Source organism: Podarcis melisellensis, assembly GCF_964234715.1.
Source record: "Podarcis melisellensis genome assembly, chromosome: 10".
Lineage (NCBI taxonomy): Eukaryota > Metazoa > Chordata > Lepidosauria > Squamata > Lacertidae > Podarcis > Podarcis melisellensis.
This window is the reverse complement of record NC_138542.1, coordinates 58,552,371-58,564,810: the sequence shown is the minus strand read 5'-3', so window position 1 is coordinate 58,564,810 and position 12,440 is coordinate 58,552,371. Positions and strand designations below refer to the sequence as shown.

The following is a 12,440-nucleotide window of genomic DNA, read 5'->3' as shown; positions in this document are numbered from 1 at the left end:
GTGCCCACTAGACAATACACATAAGCTTGCAGCCGGTTTGACAAAAGGGAAGATTCATGAAGACAGATACTCTGAATTCATGCAGGATGAATAAATCAGCTGCATAGCATGCAGACTGAAACAGAAAGATTAAGTGTCTTGTCCTCCTTGATGCACAGTCTTCTTAGCACATATTTTAAGCACAATTAAGCATGATAATTTGTCAGGATAGAGTTGTTAATAATAACATGGTTTATCATGCTTCTACTTTTCTACCTTATTTGCCCTTGGAAAGCTTCCTGCTTTATCTCTTATTTCTTGCTAAGGCTCAAGGCTAACCTTGTCAAGCAACGAGGCAAAGCAATGTGCTTCAGACAACAGCACAACAGACATGGTAGTGGGGAACTGATGAAATCAGGAATTGGTACCTGAATGGTACTGTAAGACCTTATTAAAAACTGTTTGCCCTAGCGGGGGTGGAAAAACATACCACTTGGACTCCATTTCAGACAGCAAATTGTTTGTGGCTGTCACTATTAAGGCCCTTGTACAGAACATGACCAGATGTACGGTAGCTTCCTGACCTGCCCATTACATCTAGGAGTGGCACAGTAGAATATGAACTCACTTAATAACTTTAGGATAATTTGGGTGGGAAATGAGTTTGCTTGCCTTACCCTCTCTGATATTTGAATTCTACATTTACATCTAAACATGTTAATTTATAAGATGCAGATTTGTATCTATGGAAACATGTGCAAAATATTTGGTGTGGCTTCTCAGCAACACAGGTCACAACTGGCTTAAACAGTACACCTGTAAGTTCACACATTTCTGTCTATACATATACAGTATTAAAAATGTAATAACGTCCTCATGCTACAGTTTGTTTGGCCACAGACAGGTGGTGCTGCAAACTACAGTATGAAGAGATTGCAGCAGCCCCCAGGGGTTGCCCTTTTCTTCTTGCTCCTCTGCCTGCCACCCCTGCGGGCCCTGCCCCCTTGATCCAGATCCCCGGTACATCTACTGCCCACTTATCCTTGGAGGAAGAATCAGATAAACTGTATTAATAATTTTATAAATACAAGGCATCCTTTGATTTCCAAAAATCACATGGCTTTCCCCAAGAAACAAATATGATTTCTCACTTTGCATAAGAGAGACATTTATATTAGCCAAACTTCTAAATATAATATTGCATGTCTACTTTGTGATTCAAACAATATTTTCTTTCTTGGCTCAGGAATATAGTTTCTTATTGATAGAGGAAAAGTATGTCAGTGCCTGATTGTGTGTTAGAATTATTCTGAAACAAGGGATGAAACAATTAATCCCTACCACAGAAACAATACATGCTCTATTTTTATATTTCAAAAATGCTCTGTCTTATAATTTAACTAGACACTTAAGAGGGGTATGTGTGAGAATGTTTCTCTCATATCAGATTTGAAGTGCTTGCTGCAGGGGGGAAAATCCTAGGTTTTGTTTTTCAGGCTGGAATACTGCATCCAATCTTCTTTAGTACAGATTCTATTTTTGAAATGAAAGGGGGAAAGGAATCCTGCTTCCATAAATGCCTGAGCTTTCACCACCCATAATTCATTCTTTTTCTGCCCAAATTTATGGCTGTAGTGGGGCCTAGGAAATGTTCACTACTATCCCACCTGCCAAAAACAAAAAGCCAATGGACCGAATCACAAGTGTGACTAGCAGGTCCCTGTGATCAAAAACGGCTGCCCATAATTCAGAGAAGAAGACAAGGTCGCTAATAAACAGCAGTGAACTGTGCCTGCTTTTGTAAGTTCTGTGTAAAATCAGGGACACCAAACAGTCATAATAGATGGGTTTAATTCTCACACTGAACATACCAGAGCAGCTGCAGGCAAACTCAAAAGCAGGGGACCAGATTAGAGCCAGATCTGCCCCGTTCACACTATGAGTGAGGGACATGCAGCTAGCTGCATGTGCACCAGACCCTTAGAACAAAGAGTGCATAGATGAGAAAGCTCACTCCTCTCTATAGCTCTCATCACCCCCAAATGTTTTATTCTCTCTTGAGCCAGTATCAGAGCTCAGTTGAGGAGAACAGTTTTTTTTTGGGGGGGGGGGGGAGGACAGGACCTTCTCTACTGTTAGGCAGCCATCTCAGGTGGTGTGTATGAGGGACCGCATCATGCTCCAGGTGATTCCCTCATGGACTAGGGTCCCAGCATCAGAAGATACAAGCATTCACCAAAGAGGACAAATCCACATTAAACAAGATCAAGCAAAGAGAATCAGTCTCTGTCCAAACATCATCCAGAGACAATCTCACAGGGCATTCAGGAAACAGAACATAAAGCCATCAGTACCTGTACTGTTTCCAGCAACTGGGAGACTCGGACGGTAGGCCTTATATCCTCTGGCCTCCAAACCCACACATGCTAGCAGTGAAGGAGTATCAAGGATTGCTTACTCACAAATAGACTACTTACTCATACATAGGCCAACGACTCCTACAGTGACATCACTTTTCAGCCTGGATCTGAAGCCTGCGCTATCAAGGATTGCAGGGATTGCTCCACTCCTTCCTCAGAAAGTCCCAGGGGGGTATCAGCACTGGATTCAGTCTCCTCCCCCGCTCCCAATTTCTCAAAGTCATCAACTTGGGGGATTCATCTTCTGAGGGCTCCATGCCTGATACCAGGTCAGGCCTAGATTCCAGGGCAGAACAGGGTGGTAGCAGCAGTGAGGGGACGTGTAGGCCACGTCACCAACACCTCCTAAGCTAACTTGCTGCCCTCAGGTACAGCAGGGAACGCTGTTGAAGTAAAATACAACTGCCAGCTGGTCCCCGCCCACCTTTTTGTGTGACTGAGGTGGATTTCCTGTCTTGCATTTAAACAAATAGCGCGCGCTCTCTCTCTCTCTCTCTCTCTCTCTCTCTCTCTCTCTCTCTCTCTCTCTCTCTCTCTCTCTGTCACACACACACACACACACACACCCACACACACCCACACACCCCAAGATGAAACTAACCACACTTTTAATTGGCAGAGGTTTTGACTCAGTGACAACAATACAATAAGAACAAAAATTAGAAACAATCTAGTCAAATAGTTAGCTGACTTAACCAGTTGGAATTAAATTATTATCCCTTTCACTGCATGCTCTGATAGACATAAGGCCATACTGAGCCTTGGGTAACTGGATATAATCCCACCTAAAATCAATGGAAATACATCTGATTAGCCCCAGTGCTAAATTTAAGCCTATCATATCCCATTTCTCTTGTTAAACTATAATTGAACTGGATAGCTGGAGATATAAAATAAATGTCAGAGGTAACTGGCAAGCCAAATTCTGGATGGGCTCTGCACCTAAAAGTCCACCAGAATACCAACAAAATAGAGCAATATATTGGAAAGAACAATATAGAGCAATTTCATTCTAATTTGGCATCAACAACTTTACTTCACCTTGCTCTTCCAATGACACTAGGGCGAAATAACATTTAAAAAATACAGATGAATGTGTATTTTTTTATCCAAGGCTGAAGGCAGTTTGAAAGAGAGAAAGCAGTCAGAAGCTGATTGTTGTGTGGACCCTCATCTCACCCCACTTTTGTCTCCCGTAAACTGGTTTCATATTATTTCAAAGACCTGTACAAGCTGCTTGGCCAAACAATGCAAATGGGAGAAATTAAATCTGAGTAAATCTGGATGCTTCCCTCAACCTACTTTCAGCTGTCTTAAAATCTGAGGTCTCATCCACATTATACATTTAAAGCTTCCTACAAAATATATTGGGAACTATAGTTTTCCCTCCACAGAGCTACAATTCCAAGCAGCCTTAACAAACTACCATCCCCAGTATTCTTTGAGGGAAGCCATGTGCTTTAAATGAATGGTGTGGATATGTTCTAATAGAAAGAAAAAAACCAAACCTGCTTTTGTGTATAGGGGACATGTGACCAAGCCAAAAAAACCTCAAGCACCTCCTCATAGTTTGCTCTTACTCTGCGCTCACATGAACTTTGGATGATTGGCACCTTCTCCAAACTATATACAGTGGTACCTCGGGTTACATATGCTTCAGGTTACATACGCTTCAAGATACAGACTCCGCTAACCCAGAAATAGTACCTCTGGTTAAGAACTTTGCTTCAGGATGAGAACAGAAATCGTGCTCCGGCAGCGCGGCAGCAGAAGGCCCCATTAGCTAAAGTGGTGCTCCAAGTTAAGAACAGTTTCAGGTTAAGAATGGACCTCCGGAACGAATTAAGTACTTAACCCGAGGTCCCACTGTACAGGTAGCTGCTCCATCAAGTTAGAATTTGGAGATTATTTTCATAGAGATGATGAAAAAGGCAGCAAGAGTAACTGAATTATGTGCTTCAATGCTGAGTTAATTTATCTGGCTACAAAGTTTAATTACTTTAAACCTGTGCATTCATAAATGAAAGCTTAATTGATTAATTAGTAAGGGCAAATTTGGGGACTGTTGTCATTCCAGTGTGTTGCTATAACAGGAAATGCAAAGAGGAAAATCCTGGCCTTTTTTACATTGAGCAGTAGCTTTTATTAAGCTGTCAACTCAATTGTATGCTGTCCACATTTGAATAAACTTCTGCACACCCAGCTCTACTTAGGACTGGGTTGTTTACACTTACCTTTGCTCTGCATTTCTAGGCACAGGTCCATGCTTTAAAACTCCTTGCCTGAGCACTTTTTATTTTTTATTTTTTGCCCTGGCACTTCCCCCACACAAACCCACTCTTTACTGCTGAATCAGAGCAAACGAAATTCCACAGAAAACCCAAATTGCCATTTGTTTCGAGTCAGCATTCAAGAGCAAGTTTTGCAGGGCAAAAAAGTGCTTGGACACAGACCAGGACGTAGACTTATGCCTGTCAAGCATAGGGCAAAAGGTAAGTGTGAATGAGCCCTGTTTTTAATTTCCTTCAATATCTCAAAAAAATACTGATATTGAAAATGTTACACTAAAGCACCTTTATTTAGATTTAATTGATTAACTAGTTACAAGCCAGGTGGCTAAGCAAATTATTTGGCCGACACTCAAACTTCAACAAGGGAGCAACCCTATTAATATCATCAGTAATAAAGTTTATTTGTATTCTACTTTTTTGGTCGGAAGGCTCCCCAAGTAGTGAAAAGATACAAAATGCAATACAATAAATCAACTTGATTTATTCATTCTAAAATCCTTTTCTGCAGTTTTGTATATTCCATGTGCACTCATCTTGCAGCCTCATCCTATGCACACCTAGGGTTGACATATTTCAAAAAGTAAAAACCCGAAAGTTGTTGAGCTATTTTTAGGAAAACTCCAAAGCGATTTTTCGATTGACTACATTTACACAAAGTAAATCACACGTGTTCAATTGATTTAATACCCAACACATAAAGTTTTTACAATGGTGGCACCCTACATATAGAATGCTTTCCCAGGGACACTTAGATGGTGCTGACCTTGTCTCTTCAAATGCATTTCTGCTGTTTCTAGTCATAGAAGATTGCAAGCATACTCTGCAATACTATGTTCATTCAGAAGCAAGTCCTACTGCAGCTAAATGGGATTTAGGGTGCAATCCTAACCATGTCTACTCAAAAGTCTCCCTGAATTCAATGGGACTTACTCACAGAGAAGAGAAGCTTGGATTGCAGCCTAAAATCCATATTCTATGCATATTTACTTGAGAGTAAGCCCACTAAGTTAAATGGGCCTTACTCCAAAATAAGTGAGCATACAGTTACAGCCTTAGGTTGCATTAAGTGCCATTTACTGTAACTTTGCAAGCTTAGAATTCCACAGTATGTCACATAAATGCAGAAGTCACATGAAAAGCTAAAAGATCAATCTCTTCCTTTAAAAATATACTATTTGTACGTTTGTTATATAAATTCTGTTTTTTATTCCACCTTCGACTTTGAAGCCAACAGGCAAAGTAAATAAGGACATTTGTGCTCACATCTCTCCATGTCTTTCCTCCTCCATCTGTGAGACACTGTGCAAGCTGATATGTTCACAGCTGGGTGGAAATGAGGTTCATGGAGTGCAGGGTGATTTATTATTGAAACATGCAGAAATTAGCACATGAAACAATGCCTGATGTCTAGTAGAGAACTGTATGTGCACACCATTAGTCTCTTTCTCTCTCTTTCTCTGATTATACTCTTTTAGCAGTCCCATCACCCATATATCTGGAGGTTTTCAAAAACAATGTTGCCTGACTTTAAGAGTTATCAGCGTTTTTTCTGTCCTATCTTCTGTGTTTTCAAAAACAGCCTGACACTTAAAATTAAACAAGTGAAACTCATTGCAATCATATTATTTATTTCCATGCCAGAAAAAGTTTCACCTGCTAAATTTCTGCATCAACCTGCTCAGCAAAAGGCAATTCAATGCCTGCTGGGAAAAAAACTTCTAAAAAAGTTTCGCAAAAATCACCTATAAAATGGGAGAGAACCTGGCAAGCCTCAGCCACTCAAAGTTGACAATATTGGGCTAAATAGACAAATGGTCCAGCTGTAACTGGCAGTCTCCTATGTACCGTTAGGACTAATTTGGCTGCCTTGCTTCTTTGATCCCTGCCTTCAATGTACAGTACTCTGCAAAAGGAAGAGGCTACTAATTGTCTGGTTAACATCTTTTACTCGAAACAAGCTGACTGTGCCTTATGGGAAGTGTGATTTCCTTTGTTTTGTCTTGCCTGCTTGCTTTTGAAACTTCATTTCTGCTTAGTTCCGCCTGCATCTTAACTCTGTGAACTTTAGTCCTAAGCAAGCACCATTCCCTGAATTTCAGATCTTGATCTTCCCTTAGCCTGCCTGTCTGCTCTTGATGCTGTTTTCACCTATCCTCCATCTCAGACTTGATCCTGTGACAAATAAGATGTGTTTTTTGGTGGGGTCGGGGGTGATAGTCAGTGGTAAAGCGGCACAGGAAATTAAATAAATAAACCATCCTCCTTTGACACTGTTGTCCCAGTTTAAATTGATGGTTCCTGTGACAGTTTTTGTTTTTGTTTTGGTAAAGAAAAATATGAAGGTGGGGGGTGGGGGTCCCAAGCATTGGATTCAAACAAGCCATTCAACTTTAATGTAATATATTGATTTGGGGCAATAGTTTCATTCACAGGCATACGGGATCTGCTTTCCAGAGTATTCCATACTATTCTGATGTGCAAACATTCCAGACCACATGGTCAGGGCTGATGGTACAAGTCTTTCCTACCTGACTGTCACCCTGCCAAGGACAGGAGACCCTGTCCTGCTCACATGTTGTAGTACAGTATTCACACAGTATTCACATAATGTGATTGTGTGGGATATCGCCACGGAAAAATGCTGCCCATTCAGCTCAGGGTGGCTTCTTGGGATGTTATATGTATTATACAGAGCAGGTGGACAGGAAGATTCAGCCTGTGCCACTGAGTACAAAGGAAGATGCAAAAGTTAAATTCTGGATAGAAAAAAGAAAAGAAAAGAAAAAAGTGAGCAGGGCGGTCATTTATCCTTCCTGTTCTTCCTACATTATGTAATAGCGCCCAAAAATTACTCTTACCTATGAAACTACCTTAAAGCAGATTGGTTCTCCTAGCTGAGTATTATCTTTTCAGACTGGAAGCAAGCACTCCAAGCCTTTCCTAGCCTTGCTAGTTGAGATAATAACATAAACCAGTCCTGCTGGATCATGCCAAAGGCATATCTTTTCCAGCATCTTGTTTCCCACATGGGCCAACCAGAAGAATCTTGCAAACCCACAATCAGGGCATCAAGGGAACAGCTGCCTCCAGCTATTACTTCCCGGCAAATGATATTTAGAGGCATTCTCCATGTGCCAGGGATTGAACTTGGAACTTTATGTATGAATAAGCATGAGCTTCATAACTGGCTTGACACTGTTCCTTGACATTATGATGAAGCTGATAGCTGCTGACCAACTTGGCCCAGTAACAGTTATTAACAATGCCTGAACAGGCATTGCCCTCACTTGAGAATCAGGTTGCCAGACTCTAGTTCTCCAGTTGTGTGCAAAGACTCAGAAAGAGAAGGGAGAGGCATTTCAAGCAGAACTATGTATTCTCAATTGAAGGTTATTCTCAGAGTAGGGAAACCTTCATTAGGCCAGCTGTCCTCAACTTGTTGCCCTCCAGACATTTTAAACCACAACTCCCATCTTTCATAGCCAGCACAACTGCTTTAGGCCATGCATTTTTCTATTATCTGCATCTCCTACCCAGCATGAATGAAGCATGCACCCAAACACTAAAAAGAATGGCTTCTGTTTACATTGCTGAGAATCAGTGCGGGAAGCTTTAATTATTAATTAAATATTAATTTTGGTTGTAGATTTTGTTTCTTCAGCTTGTAAAGCACCCTTGGCGTAGCACTATAGAATGGTGGTATGCAAATAGAAATTGGGAGAAATGGAGGCAGTGAGAGATTTTACTTTCTTGGGCTCCATGATCACTGCAGATGATGACAGCAGTCATGAAATTAAAAGACGCCTGCTTCTTGGGAGAAAAGTGATGACAAACATAGACAGCAGCTTAAAAAGCAGAGACATCATCTTGCCGACAAAGGTCTGTATAGTTAAAGCTATGGTTTTCCCAGCAGTGATGTATGGAAGTGAGAGCTGGACCATAAAGAAAGCTGATCGCTGAAGAATTGATGCTTTTGAATTATGATGCTGGAGGAGACTCTTGAGAGTCCCATGGACTGTAAGTTGTGCAGTAATAGGTGATTTGGAGGTAAGGATGCGTAAATCTGTTAATTTTGGTTTCTCTTAGTTTTCCCTTATCTTAATTTCAGTTCTTTAGATTTCCACATCAGTTTATTTATTTTATTTTAAAAGGCCTCGGGAAAATTCATTAGCATTTGCATGCAAATTTCTCCAAATATAAACATGGATATGTAATTTGGCCAAACACACACATTTTTGCAAGGCAATTCACCTAAAATAATGCATCTTTGTTATCTTCACTAATATGTGCATTTCAAGGAGTGCTTTATTGCAGTATAGGCATTTTTTGTTCACTTGGCTGGAGCACAGCATTGTATAACTTTGAGAAGTGTGAATTCTGAAGAATGGTTGTGTTTCAGTTCTCAAATTGTTTCAGAAGCTGCCAATTCGGAAGGTTCATCTCTAAATGCAAGTTGAATCTTAATTTCTCTGCTATCCCTGTTTTGAGGCCTTGGGCAACAACTTCACTTTCTCCCAAAGTTTGACTTTTTGCAATAAGGAAAGTGATGGAATTACACTTGATTGAGGCAAAATCCTTTAACCTCTCCACAAACAAATCAATGTGAATGTTCAATAATAGATGATGTTGTCTAATCTCCCCTCAAACAAATCAGGATGAATGCTCAATAAACAGGTCAGAGTTCCTCATCAACTGTCCTGGACCTTGCCAGTTCACTTTCCTTGGTAACTTTCTTCAAGTCCTCCTTCCTTCTTGCTTCTGCACACCCCTTATATCCTGCAGCCATTGCCCTGCCCTGGCTGTTCCCACCTTCCTTCTTGATTAACCCCTTCCCAGACCCTACCATTGGTTTACCTCAGTCTCACTCGACCCCTGTTGTACCCCATTCCAGAGCCTGCTTGCAGAGATCCCTTACCTCCAACCATCCCTGTCAGCCACAGGTGGCTATTTGGTTGAGGTTGTGTGAATGGAATATATGAAATGAAACAGGAAATTATAGAAATGGCCTTTCTTTCCAACAGAGAGTGATAATCTTTGCTTATTAAATGTCAGGTTGTCACTCACAGTTTTTGCATAACATATAAAGCCACTTTTTTTCTAACACACTTATTTAAATATACCATAACTGATGACCGATTCACCGATTGGAGAGCAGATATATGATCAATTAAAATTATTTTAATCAGACAAAATTAATCTTTCTTTTTTTATTCGTTTGAACTTGAACAGTGGCAGTGGTTTTCTGTCCCACAACAGCTGTTACTATATTTAACCATACTAAGATGTGTATTTTGCATATTTAAGCTTGTGTTGAATTATTACAGACCGTCCTTTTTGCAAACACACTTTGCACTTTGACCCCAGTGTTTACAATGGGCTGTATCCAAGTAAGTTCTGCTCAGAGTAAACCCACTGAAATTACTGAAATGGTGTTAGGCTTGGCTATTCATTTTAATGGGTCTACTCTGTGTAGGAATAGCCTTGGATACAACCCACTGTTCTATACTCTGCAACAGATATTGCTGAACTACAACTCCCATCATCCTTGGCCCTTGGCCATGCTTGCTGGGGCTGAGAGGAATGGTAGTTCAGCAACAGCTGGAATAACAAACATTCCCCATACCTATACATCATGTGTAAGCTACTTCTAGCCCATGGGCTAAATGCAGCAATTCAGTCCCCCTGCTCAGCCCAGCCCTTGAGACACTTGCCAGACCTGCTCTGCACCCTAATTGAGGACTCTTGCCTGGCTGGAATGTGTCCTTGAACAGTGATAATGCCTGCTACTTGCCTAGATGGAATATATAAATATTATGTGCAGGATCTCTGTGTGTGGAAATCTCTGGCTTTGATGTGGCTTGAATGTGTTGGTGCAAATTTTATATACAGTGGTACCTCGGGTTAAGTACTTAATTCGTTCCGGAGGTCCGTTCTTAACCTGAAACTGTTCTTAACCTGAAGCACCACTTTTAGCTAATGGGGCCTCCTGCTGCTGCTGCGCCGCCGGAGCACGATTTCTGTTCTCATCCTGAAGCAAAGTTCTTAACTCGAGGTACTATTTCTGGGTGAGCGGAGTTTGTAACCTGAAGTGTATGTAACCTGAAGCGTATGTAACCCAAGGTACCACTGTATAGGCTGTTATACCTATAAAATATGCCTTTTCATGTGAGTTCCAAAATGTTCCCTTAAAAAGTTTCTTGTCCAAAATTTCGCTCTTCCCCTAGCATAGGAAAAAGGCCACATGTTTGGTAAGTTAAAAAAATCAGTTTACTTGCAAACTCTTCCAAGTTCAGGTCCATGTGCTTCAGAAAAGTTGCACAAGCAGTAAAAATTAAGTTAGTTACAAGTTAGCTGATGAGAGCCATGCAGTTGAGCTGGAGCAACCAGCTCAAACCTCCTCACACAGTAAGCTTCTTAGGTAGACTGGGGAAAGAACAGAGTTGACTACCCTTTTCATCCCAAGGTCAGGGGAAGTGACCTAGGCTAAGTCTGGCAGGATATAAGTGCAATAAACAAACCAACAAACCAACACACCTTTTCATGCATTAATTAGACTTAAGAACTGTTGGTTATATGAGGCTGGTTATCCCACAGAATGGAGCCTATTGTACTAAAATAAGAGATACATCAGTGCCTGCTTAAGGCTCTGCTCACAATGCCTGATATATATGAGAGCCAGTGTGATGTAATGCTTTAATGGTTAGTATATTGGACTAAGACCCTGGGAAAATGAGGTTCCATCCCCCACTCATTCAAGAAGCTTGTTGCATGGTCTTTGGCCAATAATTCTGCCTCTACATAAACTATCTTACAAGGTAGTTGTGATGATAAAATTGAGGTAGGTACGGAATCATGTACACAACCTTGAGCATGATGGAGGAAAAGTGGAATATAAATGTAATAAACACACACACACACACACAACATCTCACTATGGCACTCCATGCATCTGATGTGGTAGATTCTAGTCCTTGAAAGCTTATGCCATAATAAATCTGCTAGCTATTAAGAGGCTACAAGACTCTCTCTGTTGTTCTTGCTACAACAGATTAACACAGCTAGTACTCTGGAAGTTTTTTATTTTGTTTAAGTCCTCATAGCCCCCTAATGTTGCTTATGAGTAACAAAATCTTATGCATAACCTTATAAGTAACAAAAACAACAACTATTTATGGTATTTAAGGTTAACTTACAAAAACTTATCATTTATGAATGAGATATTAATATTTTACATCCATTGTTGGGTTTCATCAGGCACCAACAACATATCCAAACCATTGGGAACCAATGTATGAAACATCTCATATTTGACTTAAGTTGACAAGTCCGGGGAGAAACCATTGAGAAACAAAAGCTCAAAAGGCTTTTATTAAAAAATCAATCTGAAAATATAAACGATCAGCTGCAGAGGCTCAGAAGCTCAGCAGGCATGCCAGGTATCTGCAGGCATCTGACCCCCTCCCAGGGTGACCCAATTAGCCAAACTGTTATTTTTCAGGAAGCTGCTGTTTTCCTCCGGTTCTTTAGATGAACAAATGTCCTACTTTGTGACGGTGGCTTTCCTTTGGAAAGCAACATACTCTGTCCATTAGGAAAGCAGGAAATGTTCAGCAGCAGGCATCTGTGCAGTGGAGGAGGGTACACTGTTGAAAACATTTGGGCAATGTTGTTTTCATCCATTTACAGAACTGGTTACTGTTTTATATAATCCACACGATCAATTTGGTCTTATTTAGACAATGCTCTCCTA

At 40.7% G+C, this 12,440-nt stretch overlaps 1 protein-coding gene across 15 annotated transcripts in view; it reads right to left on the bottom strand.

Moving 5' to 3' along the window:
- The window catches only part of CACNA1C (calcium voltage-gated channel subunit alpha1 C), a gene marked incomplete at its 5' end in the record, with an annotated part of 525,599 nt that overhangs the window by 476,504 nt on the left and 36,655 nt on the right, over positions 1 to 12,440 (bottom strand). The window contains one exon of one of the 15 annotated variants that reach the window (XM_081926674.1): positions 2,457 to 2,570. The exons of the other annotated variants lie outside the window; for them this stretch is intronic. Within the exon in view, the coding sequence (XP_081782800.1) occupies positions 2,457 to 2,460 (4 nt within the window). Of the gene's footprint in view, positions 1 to 2,456; positions 2,571 to 12,440 lie in introns of those variants that run through there. 15 annotated transcript variants of the gene reach the window in all.